The sequence below is a fragment of the Carassius auratus genome, chromosome 1, assembly GCF_003368295.1.
Source record: "Carassius auratus strain Wakin chromosome 1, ASM336829v1, whole genome shotgun sequence".
Taxonomy (NCBI): Eukaryota; Metazoa; Chordata; class Actinopteri; order Cypriniformes; family Cyprinidae; genus Carassius; species Carassius auratus.
Genome location: NC_039243.1, coordinates 8910164 through 8927780, shown reverse-complemented (window position 1 = coordinate 8927780; position 17617 = coordinate 8910164). Strand labels below are relative to the sequence as shown.

The 17617-nt window shown below is 38.4% G+C and overlaps 1 protein-coding gene and 1 long non-coding RNA gene across 5 annotated transcripts; one reads left to right on the top strand and one right to left on the bottom strand.

Moving 5' to 3' along the window:
• The first annotated feature begins 382 nt into the window (after nt 1-382).
• LOC113107470 (uncharacterized) lies at nt 383-1184 on the top strand. Its single transcript, XR_003292706.1, has 3 exons — nt 383-597; nt 679-764; nt 874-1184. It is a non-coding gene; the product is annotated as an uncharacterized LOC113107470 (long non-coding RNA).
• A 729-nt stretch (nt 1185-1913) lies between these two features.
• Nucleotides 1914-15635, bottom strand: LOC113058049 (MHC class II regulatory factor RFX1-like). 4 transcript variants are annotated; one of them, XM_026225756.1, is made up of 18 exons: nt 15295-15627; nt 12407-12768; nt 10443-10540; nt 10228-10305; nt 9101-9168; nt 8672-9014; nt 8105-8286; nt 7222-7341; nt 7016-7137; nt 6799-6917; nt 6594-6703; nt 6368-6519; nt 4986-5083; nt 4757-4906; nt 4455-4663; nt 3895-4048; nt 3775-3820; nt 1914-3629 (listed from the first exon to the last, which is right to left on the bottom strand). In XM_026225756.1, the coding sequence occupies exons 2-18, from the start codon at nt 12744-12746 to the stop codon at nt 3490-3492; spliced, it is 2529 nt and encodes an 842-aa protein (XP_026081541.1). In that variant the 5' UTR covers nt 12747-12768; nt 15295-15627; the 3' UTR covers nt 1914-3489. The 4 variants fall into 4 exon arrangements, with proteins under 4 accessions (XP_026081541.1, XP_026081662.1, XP_026081599.1 ...); XM_026225877.1 differs by having other exon boundaries at nt 10228-10302; nt 15295-15626; XM_026225814.1 differs by lacking the exon at nt 15295-15627 and adding an exon at nt 15097-15174.
• Between the last annotated feature and the right edge of the window lie 1982 nt (nt 15636-17617).

Genomic DNA, 17617 nt, shown 5'->3' with positions numbered 1-17617 from the left:
TGAAATGTGAGTAATGTGCCAAAATATTTCCATTTCAAATATATGATAAATGTTGAAAAAAATGTATTACAGTTTCCACAAAAATATGAAGCAGTACAATAATAATATTTCACAATAATACTGTTTTACTGTATTTTTTGATCAAATAAATGCCATTAAAAACATTACAAATATATTTTATATAAATTACGAATATTTATTTTAAAATTTAATTGCTTCCATCTACACAGTGTTTTCCATTAAAATATAGTAACTGTGTATTTTTTTAAATGTAATTTAATGTTAAATTATGTTGGTGATTTAATGATCTATATTTAATATTTTATGTGTGAATCCCACTCTGTGTCTGTGTAGGAGATGGGCAGCAGGAGGGTCAAAACAATCAGATTCTATACTTTAAGAGAGATGCTTCCTCCTCTTCTCCTCCTGCTGAACTTACATCTCCTTCCTCATCCTCATCAGCCTCGTCTCATGGGTCACCTGACCTCAGACAGCTGAAGCCCCATTCCACCCCGCTCTCCTCCAGTTTGCTGCTGGCGTTTTACACCACTCTCAGATACAGACTAGCGCAGGCCAGGACGCCAGAGCAGCCCAGTGGTACACTTTCTCATTTCTTTCTGTCTACAGCTCGTCTGAACTTGCATATAATGGTTCATGTGTCTGTCTCGTCTTTATTAGATGAGGATGATAAGGTCCTGGTTCCCTTCACTGTGACGGATCTGAAGGGCCAAAACTTACAGCTGGTGATGGAACAGTTAAGTCAGGTGTGTGCCTGAGACATTAATATGATACCATAAACATCAAATGCTTCATGCTGTTTGAACTCGTGTGTGTGTGTGTGTGTTTGTCTCAGTGTGTGTGTGTGTCGAGCAGCTGACGCTGGACTCCAAGTATCTCATCAAAGAGGTCATCAGGAATGATGCTGACTGGGGCTCCCAGTTCTGCTCATTCAGTGACTATGACGTCCTCATCCTCGAGGTGGTGTGGTTTTGTTTGGGAGGAGCTGCTGTGTTGTGGGTGTTGTTTTTGCTCTGATTTGTTCACAGAACGCATTAGTGCTGCCCATTTGGTCTGTGCATGTTGGTTTTTTCCATTCTATGTTCCATAGGTCTTTTCAAAGTCTTTGTTAAAGAATTAAAAGCCATCAATCAATCCAAGCAGTTATGAGGAGAATCACAACATTACTGTATTTGAAAATCAGGCAAAAAGATGAATGGAATGTTTACTCCTGGAACCCAACGGTTGCAGTGTTCTAATCTGCATGTGTTCTGTTGTTTCTATGGCAACAGATTTAACTCTTTTTGCATCAGAGTTGGGAAAAAAGATCATTGTGAGGTTACATTTAAAAGAAGAAATAAAGTCACATTGGGAAATTAAAGATTTAAAAATGTATTAATTAAAATCTTTTTTATTCTGATGCAGAAATGGGCTTTTATATTTAAAATGATGTTATTGCAAATTATTTATTGATTTTCTATGATGAATTTGTGCAGTTTTTAGCATATTTTCCAGTGAAATATATTTAATGAATAAACTTATTGAATTAACTTTAATTCATAATAAAAAAAACACTGTTACTTTCAAAAAGTAATCGAATTATACGGATATTATATATTCATTTTAACATCACCTACAATAGTTTTTGTGACTTTTTCTTCAGGTGCAGGTGTTGGCTGATAATGACAGAGGCACGTGGATCATCCTGTGAGACACACACACACACACACACTCCTCAGTGCTGCTCTGCTGTGGGACGGATGACGTGTTTGTGTGTCAATCAGTGTGATTGTGTGGGAGCAGGTTATTCAGGAACCTACAATTTTACATTTTAAGTTTTTCATATAAAATGTACACAAACTGTGATAAGTTTTAGTAAACAATAACACTGAAAACAAGTGAACTCCATGTGTGAGTTTTCTTAAAAGCTTTTTTTAAAGGGACACTGAATTTGAGGCACAATAATACAGATTTGCTACAGGTAGACTTCAAATAAGGCCATTACGGTTTCATCAGTACAAGATCATAAAACTAAATCATACAGTAGCATAATCATACACTGGAATAATTTCACACTAATAAATGCATACCATTTGCAGCAACTCTTATAGTACAATTAAAGAAACTCTCTATATATATTCAAAAACAATATAAACCTGTGCTAAACTATATTAGTTATGTTATATTAGTATTCATAATTGTCACAAGCATTTTTTTTTTAACTGTCACAGAATAATTTCACACAGATTTGGTTTTATAACCAGTGGAGAGTTACAAACTAGCTGCAAATTTGCTGCCAAAACCATCATAATTAGATACAGAATATTCATGAGCTGTCAAAAGCGTCCAATCACATCTGTACTCTTCACTAATGAATGTGTTCAGTGTTTGTTAGAAACGAATCATTTTTGCTCGGCTATATTTGTGTGGATGTAGAGTGAATGATTTGTGTGAAATGAAAACCACTGACAGATGAAATTAATTTCTTTATAAACACATGATGCTTTTATTTAATGCAGTGAAGTCAGTGATTAAACTCTGAATCTCATTTGTAAAACTTCAGTTAAATGAATCTTGATAATGAAACTTGATAATCGTGTGAAAATGTTTTTACAATTTACACAAAATTGATTCTGCTTCTGTTTTTCAAATTAGGCCTGATGGGATTTCAGATTTGCAAAAAATAAAGCATTCTCATAATTATTTATACGTTTATGAATCTCTAGACTGAATAATCCTCTGAAGGCACGTTTGATCCGTTAGCATCGACTCATATCACAAAGCATCAAAGTTGAACAGCTGATTAAAGCACAACAACTGTATATATCATTTTCATTATAATTAATAAAAGAAAGTCAAAAGCATGGAAGGACATGTGGAGTTACAGCTGTAAAAGGCCAAATCTGCAGTTGTGGTTTCCAGCGACACCTTAAACGTTCATGAATATTAATGAGGAACAGGCCTAGGTGACCTATGATTGGCTTTGGCAAAGAACAATTTCTATGGCAGCATGGAGGGGTGAATGATCATCAAAACCAGACTCTTAAAGGAACGGTTCCCCCCAAAAATGAAACGTCCCTTTTCACTTATTCACCCTAACGTCGTTACATAACTTTCTTTCTTCTATGGAGCACACTTGAATGACATGAGGGTGAATGCCTTTACTTTTGGGTGAACTGTAACTTTAAGAGCAGAGACACATGACACACATGGCAGCTTTGAGAAAGGGAAGGCAATGAAAATATGTGTGTGAGTGTGTGTGCTTAATTAAGGCATATGAATGTCACCGTTCACTAGAAAAGCCTCATCAGATCATACAGCAGCTCATCTGTGTTTACAGGAAATGAACTGAAACTGAGCTTCCTCTAATAATTAGCGAAACTGACGATTGTTTTTCACTCCCAAACGAGTTCAGCATACACAGACATTGCTTCTACAGTGTCCGTGTGAATGTCCATCAGTCTGGGCGGAGGAAGCAGAAATGACAGTGTGTTAGTTTGGTGTGTTGCTGTTGAAGAGCTCGGTTCGGGCCAGTTTGGTGGGCGGCTCCAGTGACTCCTCCCCCACAACCACAGGAATGGCCATGTCCTGATCCTCATCGGTCTCGTCATCCTCCTCCTCATCCTCCTCATCTACACACATTCACTCAGCAGCGTCAGTGCAACACCATCAATGACATTTCCAGTTGCATGCAGTTATCAGTCTTTTCAATTAAAAACTCGCTCGAAGGAAAAGCTAACCAATCGATTTGTGAACAAGATGCGTTTATGTACATACCTTTATCAGGATCCATTGACCTTTGACTTCTGTTGAGACAGGCAAACTGAAACAACAGACAAAGTTAAATCACCGTATGACAGTTTCCCCGTATGTGTGTGTGTGTGTTTGTACGTGTACCTCTCCCATGACAGAGATGGGCGTCTCTCCTTTGGCCTGTGCGACTCTGTGCTCGATCAGGTAATACATGTACTCGTCATACAGCAGTCTGATCAGATGAAACGAGCCGAAACTGGCGGCACTGCGCAGGGTCAGGTCTCTGATCACCACAGAACTACACAACACACACAAACACTGTGAGATTACTCCAATCCAACAACTAAAGATGCACTAAAACCCATAACGGGACACAGTAAGGGTTTTAGCATTAGCTTTTTGACTAATTTTTTCATTAGACTGTCAAAAGTGAAGTGATTTTATTCAGAAAACTGGATCTGTTGTGTACTGTGCCTTGATCACATACTGAAGTGTATTGAAACGTGCAGTATTATTCAATGCATTTACGTATTTCAACTGAAACAGGAAGACCGTGCAGAACATATCAAGCAGCTCTGCCCCTTTTTAAAATAGCCAGTAGCATTTGTTTATATCACAGCTTGGCCAGAGCCATCAGTTGAACTTGTGGTCAATGCATATTCAGACTAAAAGCCAAAGAAATGCATCTTCAGTGGCCCTCTCACCTGTAGAAGCTCCACTTGAGCAGGAAGAGTTTGGCTGCTTTGGGGAAGGCCGGACTGCCGGTGTACGGCTTCAGGGCCTGCGACACGACCCTGTCCAGCCATACGGCCCACTGCTCCAGAGAGTTCTGCTGCTGCAGGGTGGTCTTAAAGTCCTGCTCCATCCGCTGGATTACACCATCTTCACAGCCACACACCCACGAGGCCTGCTCCTGATCTCACACACACACACACACACACAGGTAAATTACAAACTGATGGGAGATCTGAGGATGATGGGACATGAACAGAGCGAGCCGTGCTACCTGTACATTGGTGAAGTCGACACGGTTGAGGTCGCTGAGCATCTGTGTGATCTGAGCCGTGTTCTGCAGGACGGCACGGGCCGCCTGAGCCAGATGATTGAGAGACGTGTAGCGCCGCAGAGTCTGAGCGAACGCTCCCGCACACACAATCTACACAACACACACACAGAATTAGCATAACCACAGCGAACACAGAGGGGAGTCAGAGGAGATCAGCCGTGATTCAGACCTTGATGCGGACCATCTCCTCCGGGATGTTGATCATGGCGTTGGTCAGCCAGTTCTCCAGACTCTTAGCGAAGTTACGGATGGCTTGAGTTAAGGCACCTGCATGAAGAGAGAAATAGAAAGACAAAAAGACTTGATTTCAAATTCTGCATTTAAAGTATGGTTTCAATTCACATTCATGGTCATTTGCTGCAACAAAAGTGCTTTCACGATAAGAAAGTGTTGAGAATCTTGAGCTGTACTGAGCTGAAGTGAATGAAGTTAAAATAGAATTTACGCTATCTTTGTGCGATTTCATAAAGTTAAGCAACTTATTTTTTGTAATTGTGCATTTTACCAGTTATTCAGTTTACAGGGTTATATCAAGTTGTATAGAGAGTGCAAAATTACATAGCTATGTAGCTCATGGTTGTGCTTGTATAAATTTACTAATAAAGTTTCAGTAGCTATGTGTAGACTTTGTAACTCAGGGGGTAATAGATTTGTATAGATTTTGTACAGTTTTGTGTAAATCAATGGGTATGTTGTTTAGATTTGTGCAAACGGTGTCTAGCTCACTGTGCATAGAGTTGCTGTAGAGTTTGTGTAGAGTTGTTACTCACTGGGACAGGATTTAAAGTCTGTATAGAGTTTGTGCATGATTGTGAAGTTTATATACAGAATGGAGCTGTGTTGAATTTTAGAATTCATTGAGACTAGAGTTTATATAGAGTTTGTATTTACATTACATAGGTTTATATAAACCACTGAAGATGGTATTTATATCATTTTTATAGAGTTTTGAGAAGGTTGGTAACCAGATTAAATCATGTTTATATAGTTTGTGTAGAGTTGTGTAACTTATTGAGTATTAGTGTTTATATATATTTTGCAAAGAGTCGTGTAGAGTTTAGTTTCTAATTGAAGTGGTGTTTATAAAGAGCTGTATAATTCTCTGGGGATGTTGTTTAGATGGAGTTGTGACTGAGTCTTACAGAATTGTGTTAATCACCATGGATGGAGTTGATATAGAGTTTAGGTTGTAACAAACTGAAATGGAGTGCATATAGAGTTTTTACAGTGTTGTAACGCACTGAAATTATATGTGGCTTGTATGTAGAATTTTGTAATTCATTCGTTTTTAAAAGCATTGTTGTGCACGTCAGAAAGGATGATTATGTCGTTTGCATAGCAAGTTTTGTAACTCAACGGGACAAAGTTGGTACAGAGTCGTAACACATTGGAATGAAGTGTATTGCTGTAACTCACTTTGGATATTGTTTTTTATAAAGTTTGTTTGTAGAATCTTGTAATTCATTGGGTTTGTGTAGCATCGTGAAACAAGTTGGCGATTAAGAGCTGTAACTCACTGGGAATGAGTTTGTGTGGAGTGGTGTAACTCACTGGGGATGGGTCTCAGGACTTCAGGGATGAGGATCTCCACTAGGCTTTGATACAGTAAGTTGTCACACTCACGGGTCCAGTGCAGGACGGGCTCATATTTACACAACAGAACCAGAACTGACTTGGGCAAGCGCTTCTCTGAGTCGTCCTGACTGTAGAGACAGAGACAGCCGTGAGACACAACACAACACTTGTGACTAGTGTGCTTAAAGATAATGTGTCTCACAGGTCGAGTGTATCCGAGTCACCGCTTTGTCCTTCACTGAACCTCCAGAAACTCTTCCACAGCGTCTCCACAAGAGGGAACTGCAGGTTTACCATCACGTCCAGAATTGCCTATGAACACACACACACACACGCATTATTCACCAAAACACTAAAATGATCTCACATCTGACCTCCAGCACACACACACACACACACACACTCACCTCACAGTGCTCTCTGTAGACCAGCTGATATGTGTGTACGTGTTGAGGAAGGAGTCCATCCGGCAGAGGTTTACCCTCATCTTTGACGTCAGGGAACTCAGGCAGACTGCGAGACGCATCTGACACACACGTATAAAAAGTTGATGTAGAATAAGATTATATGTCCAAAAGAGAGAGGTGCTCATACATTTTTGTGTTTGATTTGTGTCGGTCTTACCCAGAAACTGCTGATACTGGTGAACCTGGGCGCTGATGTCAGAAAGCCCCGCCCCTTGTTGATGCCCCGCCCCCAAGCCCATTCCATTGGTCAGTCCTTCCACCTTCTGCACAGGCTTTAACCTTTATCAAGAGATGAGAGCTGTCAATCAAATTAACAACAGCACGTGATCATCAACACACACACACACACACACACACACGCACCTCTGTTTCTGTGAGTACGGCTGTTGTCTCATGGCCAGGTGTTGCTGGTCCTCCACCAGTCTGTGCAGGGGGGAGTTGCTCTTGATTCGAAGGCCATAGTAATGGTACTTAGAGTTCCCTCTGAAACACACGTGTTCATTTAGTATCATCGTTTTCGTCATTTTTAATTTTCTTCATTAGTTTACTTATTTTTTTACACAACTACTAAAGCTGCCTTTGCAACTAGTTGAAATAAAACAATAAATACAAATAAAACGTTTTTTATATTGTATTTTATTTCAGGTAATGTTTATTTTGTTTCAAGTAATGAATTACATACACTCAACAGAGAAAACGACTGAGCCATAAACTTATTGTCAATGTGTGAATGTAAAACTAGATATGTTTTCAACCAAGATGCTAATTTAATTCATGTAACAACAACAATAAAAATTGCTTACATATAAATAAACTGCCTCATTTCAATCCCATCTGTTTAAATAAAATTGTAGTGTTGCCTTTATTACATGTAAAATTAAATAATCAACTTTTTGAGATGCATATCAATCAGTCACATGATTTTTTTATGCAAGACTTTTGACTTTTTTTAAGATGCTATTTGGTAAATATTCTTCCATTGAGTTTCTGCACATCTTTCTGAATACAAAACGTATCTCAAATGGGCTTATGCTCAATTTACAATTCTGGCGAATAAAACAAGTCCCGCACAACATGATAGAATTCATGTTTAATTCACAGTTATGTGAAGAAGATTCTGGACCAATGAGATTTCACTGTGGGTGGAGCTACCCAGTAAAATAAATAGACAAATAAAGCGAAATGTTTTGTATTGCCTGCCCTGATCTTTTTTGTGTCACACCTGGTCTGGACAGTGTGCTTTTACCTGGTGCCGAGACGTCTGGTCCTGAGGCCCATGAACACGGAGCGGATGAGTTTGCCAAAGGAGGCGGCGTTCACAGGTTCCAGCTTGGTCTGCTGGCAGTGCAGGAGGTAATGACAGTAGAGAGTACAGCGAGGAAGACTCACACCTTCAGCTGTCTCGTAGTTATCCATCAGCCACTGCACCTGAGCAGGACAGGAGACCGCAGGTGTTCTTTACTGGCCTATCACATTCATCTCCTCTTTCACACCTGTTTTACTGCTGAAAACAGTGCTATAACCAGTAATTATTCATATTTTTAAATTGTTTTAATTTTATATTTTCAGTCATTTTTTTATGTGCTATTACTATTATTTTATAATATTTTATTTCAGATTATATTTATATTTTATTATAATTATGTGCTAAATTATTTTTTATTAGTCTCAGATTCTTTTATATTTATAGTTAGCTTTATTTTATTTTTGTATTTAAAACTTACATCTTATTTTATTTCTTCCTTAGAAATAAAAAAACTCTCGGGGTGAAAATCTGAAGCATCGTACCACTAGTGAAAGCAAATACACTCACAGTCGCAGGTGATGCGCGTGTGTTGTGTGAGAAATTCTGGTTCCCTCCGCCAAGCATGTACCCGCCCTGAATCAAGTAACTTCCCGCCCCTCCACTGGTAACCACGCCTCCTGCCCCGCCCACTCCTGACGAGGACCCGCCGGCCACCACAGTGATCCCCGAACTGCCCTCTGAGAACATGGAGACCACCCCTGTGCCCATCCCGGACGTCACAGACACAGGCTGAGTGCTGGCGGGGGACGTGACCTGTGAGCCGGTGGTGGGCGACGTCTCGTAGTAAGTGACAGAGGGCGTGGCCTGAGAGTAGAGGGAGGGGTCTGTGAACTGGTAATTACTGGAACGACTGAAAAAGGGAGAGAGAAGGACAAATACAGAGAAAGGAGAAAAGAGAGCCTAAATATATGCCACAGGGACTGTGTTGATGCTCACATTGCAGTATTGTTGTAGTTGGCATCTCCGTCCACAAACTGGCTCGGGTAAACATGCTGTACAGGAACCTACACACACACACGCACACACACACACAAACAGCAGTTTCACATCACACTTTTAAACATCACAAAGCATGTCTATATGCCAAATCTAAATCTGTACTTAAACACATTACATTTGATATTTTAGTGCTGATAATAGTTTTACACAAAACATAAACATCCAAACAACATCCATACACAAATTTTAATGATCATTTGCCCCTGTATTATTCTCATTACTGATGCTTTTGAAGGACAAACGAAAAGCCAAATTTACCATCACATTTCTCATTACACATCTGAGACAACAGAATTAAAATATTGTAATACTTAGACAATTAGTAATAAGTAATAAGTGACAGCTATGTAAAATTTTGAGGAAAAAACTTATAAACAAATATGTATACAAATATATAACATATAAACACACACATATATATATATATATATATATATATATATAAACACACACACATATACATATTTATATATATATATATATATATATATATATATATACTGTACATATTTATATATAAACTTTTTAATGTCAGTATAAATTGTATATGCAAAAATATGTAAATTACGTTGATGTTTGTTGATATTTTAATATTATATGTAATTTAAATAAGTATATTTTTTATTATGATATTTATGACAAAACAGCTAAATAAAAATCTAGCACTTGATATGTACACACACACACACACACACACACACACATATATATATTATAATTGTGTTTCTTGTTGCAAATTATTCCTACTAATCACATATTGTTATTATATAAACAATAACATACCCCAAAAATATTTGAGCATTCAAAAGACACTTAGAAATGTGTATATGCCATTGCAACATGCAAAAACATTGTGAAATATGAAACCAAGTGATATTCCTTGTAAAGAAATATACTGCAAGCACACTTTCGCTTTTTTAGGACTGAACTGATACACAAAAAAACATGCTGCATAACTGAAGAAGAACCCATTTCAGTAGATGAGATTTCCTCATTCTACTTGAAGCAGTTATGAAGTGTGTGCATGTGTGTGTGTGTATGTGTGTGTGTGTGTGTGTGTGTACCTCAGGTGTGATGTGTAGGTTGCTGACCGCCAGTTGTCCACTTTGACTCTTGGTTGTGGCCTGAACCACTGACCTCTGCTGAAAACAAGTCCTCACAGATTAGGAATTAATTTGATCTTGATATATATATATATATATATATATATATATATATATATATATATATATATATATATATATATATATATATATGTATACAGAAGTGTGTGCATTACCTGTGCAGTCTGCACCTGTTGCACTACCTGTGTGGGTACACCAGTCTGTCCCACGGGAGGAGAATTGGATTCAGAGTCATTTGAGTGAAGAGAGCCCTCTACACAGACACAGGCAGACAAAAAACAAGACACACAGACATCAAACTACTGTTTAACATCCTAAGAAACTCATCTGCATATTAAAGGATGCCTAGAATTGAGACAGGATTGTTCATAATGTTTTGAGATTAGCTATATTAAATTTTGGGTTGAACTATGAAAATATACGATCTCAAGTGTATGTGCCAAAACAACCGGTTTAGTTTAAAGGAACATTTGGGGTTAAAAATGATTAGAAACAATACCCAAAAGTGTGTACAAGAGAGACGCACACAATAAGAAGACACACTGAAGAGAAAAATAAAGAGACAGAAAACAGAAATGAAAGGAAACATGACAAAACCACTCTCAGAAAAGAGGAAATAATGACTGTGTGAAGGGGAAGACATCATTTGTTCAGTACAGAACCAGAAGGAAATAAAGATCAAATCAACTAACACACGAGCGAGCGCTCACACTTACGGTAAACCACATCCAGACCGTACAGACAGCTACTGTAGAACATGATCTGAACACAGACACACATGCAGACGTTTCTCTTTATATCAGGCTCATACGGGCCGGCCTTGAACAACTAATCTCCACAGACGGGCCGAGAAATCTCTCGCTCAGGTAAACACAGTATCAGATTGAGAGAGAGATCGAGAGAGGAGAAAGGATGAGGACCTGTGCTTTTTACTCTCTTTTCCTGAATGCCCCAGTTTATCTCTCTACTCCGTTCAATTATTCTCTGCTATCACCATCCTTGTGATCTGCTTTAAGCCTGAGCCTTTCTACAGGTGTTCTGCTGTTGTCTTTTTTCATCCAGCAGTTTATTATGTTCATCTGCTATATACTTTTATCAAATTATATACTTGCACTAATAACTTCTAATTTCAAATAGAAACTTTTTTAATCTGTCAGCATTCAATTTAAATATATATACGAAATAAAAATCTAGCTTCAAAAAAATATTTTTTATTTTCTATTAGTGTTGATGTTTTTATAATTAATTTCAAATACACAAGTAATTTATGCGGACAAATGTTAATGCATAGTATAAATAAATTCACTCAAAATACATACCATTCAAAATTTGGGGCCGGTAAGATTTTTTATGCTTTTGACAGAAGTCTCTTACGATCAAATATGCTGATTTGATGCTCAAGACACATTTTGATTATTATCAATGTTGAAAACATTATAAACGTTAACTCAGAAATCATTATAATTGCTTACAAAATAAAAAGCATTTATTTAAAAAAAAAATATTTTGTAAAATGATGCTGTCACTTTTGATTATTTTAGTGCATCATTTCGTTCTTTCCTTTTTTTTACTTTTAAATGCTGGTGTATACATTTACACACTTTTTTATTTTGATATTTACTTAGATGTTTTTATTTTGTTACTGACATTTAAAATCTAATTTTATATGTGCAAATTTTTTGTGGTCACAATATTTGGTCTATCAGGTCTCAGTTTTGTCCTGCACTCCCATGTAAAATTTGCGGACGTTAATAAAGCTGCTGCGGTAAGAAGTTCATCCACACACAATGAGGACGCTGAGCAGGCAGTGCTGTCATAACGGCTGCCAATTAGAGCATTACGATGTGCAGTCATCAGAAACAGCTTGTGTATTTGTTTGTGTGAGTGTGTTAAATAAAAAGCACAGGCAGAAGGGAAAGTGTGTGTGTGTCGGTTGGTGATGCACACTGCTGCTGTTGCGTGTCTATTTCAAGGTCCTTCTATTTAGGGAGAGACCTAGATAGTGTCAGGTGTCTGTTAGATCGCATTACACACACTTTCATACATGCAATGCATATAAACCAGTGCTAATCAGTCCTAACTGGAGAAAGGTAAGTTTAGTACGAGTGCGAGTGCTCACCGGTAACGGTCACCACTATGTACTGCTGGGCGCTCTGGCTGTTTCCTGCCTGGGAGGCGGAGCTTTGTATCTCTCCTGACACATACTGCGCTGCTGTCACGGCTCCTTGAAGGGGCGTGGTCAAAACCACTTTCTTTTGAGTGACAGGGGGTGTGGCCTGTGCTCTTCTGATAGAGGCCGTCTGTGCGGGAGCGGATCCCGGCGAGCTCTGGATCTCAGGAAGGAACTGGGACGTGGAGGTGGAAGTGGCTTTCTGGAGGGTTGACGAGGCCGTGGTGACGTTGCACCCTTGTGATTGGGAGGGTGGAAGCTCCTCGGCGGTGAAGCCTGAGGTTGCCATGAGGACAACAACCCAAATCCCTCTGCAAACAGAAATTAAAAGCATGGATTATTGCACAATTACACTCAAATTTCCAGGATTTTCTGATTTATTGAGTAATAAAAAGAGCTATGAAGAATCCCCTCAGTACAAATCTTTAAAGGGGTCATATGGCACTGCTGTTTTTTTACATTTATGCATTTGGCAGACACTTTTATCCAAATATGACTTACAGTGTATTCAGGCAATACTTTTTTTATATCATTAATATTAGTATTTTGCTAAAAAATAATATAATTTTGTCTATTTGGTGTAATGAAATGTGTTTTTATGTGGTTTAAGGATCAAAAAACAAATTATTTTCCACATACTGTACATTATTTTCGTTCCCCTAAGACCTGCCTTTCTGAAGCGCATTGAATTTTGCCAAGCTCAAATCGTTCTGTTAAGCGAGGTGTGCTCTGATTGGCCAGCTATTCAGTGCGTTGTGATTGGTCGAACATCTCAAGCGTGTGACGGAAATGTTACGCCCCTTAGCATATTGTGATGCCGTGTCCTGATGCGACGAGACAAAACCAATAAAACCGAAGTGGGGACATCTTTATGGAACAGAATGACTTATACTGTCTTTTTACGTGTTGTGTTGTGTTGCTTATCGTGCCAGGTTAACATAAAACCATGTCTGCATTTGTGATCGGAGAAACGACAAACAACAAGTGCTACTCATCATTGCTCAAAACTCACGTTTGAATCATCAGTGGCAAATCCTTTAAATATGCAAACGTACTTACAGGCTGGCAGTTATAACAGCCGGCATTAAAGGCTACTCTCCCAGCTTCAGGAAACAGTCCTCCGTAAAATGTGTTGCACACACATTCATATTTGGTTTAGCTGTTCTGGAACAGTTTTGTAAAAACAACTTAACCACAGATTTCTAGTTGTGTCCTCTTTTGGAAGCCCAAACAAAGTATTTTCGCTTTCGCAATGAAACACACAGCATCTCCACGACATGGTGTCAATACTACACAATACTACAGTGAGAAAAAAATTAATGTCTTCTTTCTTTGCGTGAACATTTGAGCGGTGTTATGCAAAACTTCCCACACAGTGATGTAGACATGTGGGGGTGTGTTTAAAAGAGCCATTTTAGGGGGGCATGCATGAGTCTTAACTTTGATAAAGAACATCTCTTTGGGTTTGAGACTTCAGTCTTAGCAAATTTATGGATCTTACGTATTCACGAACAGCTTGTAACACTCCAAAGAGAAAGGAAAACTTGAAATCGCATCATATGACCCCTTTAACTCTAATATGTTAACTACATTTTGAACCTGATTTTACCCAATGTTCTAATTTCTAGAAATGTAAGTAAATTATTAGATCACGCATTTGCATATTTGAACATAACATTTCATACAACTTGCAGCACAAAACAATTGTCTTAATGCTTTAATATTTTATTATATAAAAGCAACAATGCTTTATAAAGACTCATATTTTTTCATTAAAAACATTATTTTTACTAAGCAAATTCACTGACATATTCCTGCTGGTGTACCTTAATAACTATATAATTATTTGAATACAGAATGTGATTCAGCATAAAGAATAAAAACCTATGCATACATTGCAGTATTTTACTGCATGTAAAACTAAACACATTTTCTTTCCCTGTCAGATGCACATAAATCCTTGAGCTGGCTGAACTTGTTTAACAGTAGGCCTACTCTAACTTTCCTTAAATTAGCGGTAACAGGCGTGCCCTGTCTTGTGATGACAGTATGTGCTAGTTCATATGAAGTTACTGTGAGAGAGGAAAAAAATTCTGATCAGAATTACAGTGTCACACAGCCCAAAAAGAACTACTCGCATTAATAAAATAATCCCATTAACATTAAACCGAGAGCACCTGAAGGAAAAACTCTGAACATGTTAAAATTAAATACAAATGTTCAACAATTTACCACCATACTTTCAAAGGCAAAGTCTACATACGCACATATAGTTAGACATCAACTTCTACAACTGGATAGACATATGTCAATCACGCCCTTTTAACTGCCACGCCACGCCCCTTCCCAGAACACGCCCCTCCCACCACTCCCTCCGCTCCGGAGCTGATCTGGCACACTTATGGCTGTTCGACGACTCCCTCAACAAAGTTTTAAACCGCTGAAAATACAATTCCCGGGAGTTTCGTCCACCGCAATGCTTGCATTCCATCGCCATGTGCGTTAAATAAACCCAAGCAAATCGGACTACCGACTAAAAACTACAGTCGAATGTAGTTTGGCTGACAGAAGTCGCTCTCTGACATTTGATCTGTTTCAGTTATCAAGTCAGTTAAACACACTTCTGACGTCACGCTCACCATAAACAAACAACAGCAAGTCAAAAGTCTCACGCGCTCACGTTACAACACCCGCCATTTTGTTGCGCTCGAGCAGATTTGACATCGTCATAACAACCGCGTGCGATAACTGAGGAAATCGTGTCTGGTGCACTTCATCACATTTGTTACTAAAAAAAAAAACAAGAGGAGGACGTGTAATAAAGTAGCTGCTTTCACCTTTCGCTTCTTGACGGATGATCTTAGTTTGGCGCGGAGTTTTATTTTCTTAATGGTTCAAATTGTTGTTGTTGATTTTCGTTGCTGGGTTCTTGTCGCCACGACTACCGTGACTATGGCGCCTCGTCCTCACCGGGGCAACTGTTGCTACCCACCCGTCTAAGCACCGCCCTCTTGCTCAGCAGTGATAGGCTGCGTGTCGCCACGGGAAACGCTCTTCTCTCTTTGTAATTGGATAAGGTGAGTGTCTATAAGAATCTGACCTTATCATTCGCTGTCAGTTGCTGTCAGTCGAGTTACACTGTTACACAAGAAGTACACGCCCACTTCACGCTCATTCATTGGACCACATTCCTGTCAATCAAACGTCACGCTAAACTCCTCTGAAACAGTTTCGACGTCAGTTAAAAATAAAATAAAAGTACACGTTGATAAATTACATATAATTTATATATAATGAAAAATGTATCAAAACGGTGTTTTATTTTTGAGCAAATCATATGTATAATCATTCTCCTTACTAAACGTTATAATATTAAACACACAAGGCTACTACTTCTGCATCAAATGGCAAAACCATGGTACTTTGTCTAAATGTGCAGATTTTTTCCAAAAAATTTTAATAAAACAGGATAATGTACCCACGAAATTGTCTGAATAATGTCCCCTGAATAAATAAATAATTAAGAATGTAATTTATTCTTATTTTGAGCATGAAATTCAGCAAATTAATCATTATATTTTTAATTTTAAAAAACTTTAATGAAGTGTTGCACCATCAGGCTATTACACATAATAATACTGTAATCACTGAGGTCAGAGCCATAAGCTGAAGGCTCATCCGTGTGCTGTTATCTCTGTGAAGGCCACTGTGTGAATCATATTCTCCAGACTGTCTTATCTCATGACTGTATGATTATGAAGAAACAGGTTTTTGCTGATACTCTTATAAGCCGGTTTCCGAGGTGCTGGGACTCTTTAATAAGCCCACACACACATCAGCTCTCACATCCAAATCCTCTTCTTATCTGTTTGAAATGTCATCTGGGCAGCTTGTGTCACGAGAGGTCAGCTAACCCAGCCTGCACTGCATATGTTTACCTCTTCTTCAAATCTTTATTGTGTGTTGACAATGTTTCATTGAAATTCTATGATATATGAGTATGAAATCAGACAGTACCATTGTATTACCTCAGATGTGAAATCTGGCTCTAATTACTCAGTATCTGGGTGTTGGTTTATGTTATTTTCATGAACACACACAGGGTTGATTATTATATTGTAATTATGCACATGTAACAAATTTGCATAATAGTATACCGTTTTCTGTTCATTAGAAAAATGCATCTGTGGTCAAAGTGTTCCTTATATAATGTTTCATCAACAGTTTATATATATATATATATATATATATATATATATATATATATATATATATTAGGGGTGTAACGATACGCGTATTCGTATTGAACCGTTCGGTACGACGCTTTCGGTTCGGTACGCATTATGTATACCGAACGGTTCGTTGGAGTAATTAATTATATTTGAAAAAAAAAAAAAAAGAGAGAGAGAGAAATATAATGATATGCGTTCAACAAGGTAGCCCAATAACCCAAACAACGTAACAGGCAACGCCCCTGACACTCCCGAAGAAGAAAAAAACACCATCTTATATGTTTATGTTAGGCTACTCAGCAGGCGCTCGCTCACTCAGTACGCGCTGAAGGCTCGTTGCAAAATAGCCAATGCGTTTAACAGACTAGAAATGAGAAGATCCTCCAATAACCAACAGGTCTGGTGTTTGGGTGCACTTTGGATTCCAACTTTGGAGTCTTTCTCCTCCTTTCCAAAGCGCTTGGGCAGAAGCGCTCTCGAGGCGTCTGTCTTTGCTAAGCAACAATGACGTGCTCTCTCCATGAGACGCGGAAATTTCAGCGAAGGATAAATGGATTTGCAGCTCTAAAAATCGCTTGCAGTAGCTCTGCTACTAAATTTATTTCAAAATTGCAATCCATATACAACTATGATCAGCTGATCCTTCATCTTGGCTGAGCTCTCAACGTTGTTACGGGAAAGGATGAAGCTGATTGGTTGGTTCTTGTCACATGACCCGCGGTGCGCTTGCGGCATTCTGAAAAGTTGAGATGTTTTTACATTTTGCTGTATCTAAAACGTATCGAACCGAACCGAACCGAACCGTGACATCAGTGTATCGTATCGAACCGAACCGTGAATTTTGTGAACCGTTACACCCCTAATATATATATATATATATATATATATATATATTATTTTTGCCGAAGGGATAGAAAAAAATCTGTAA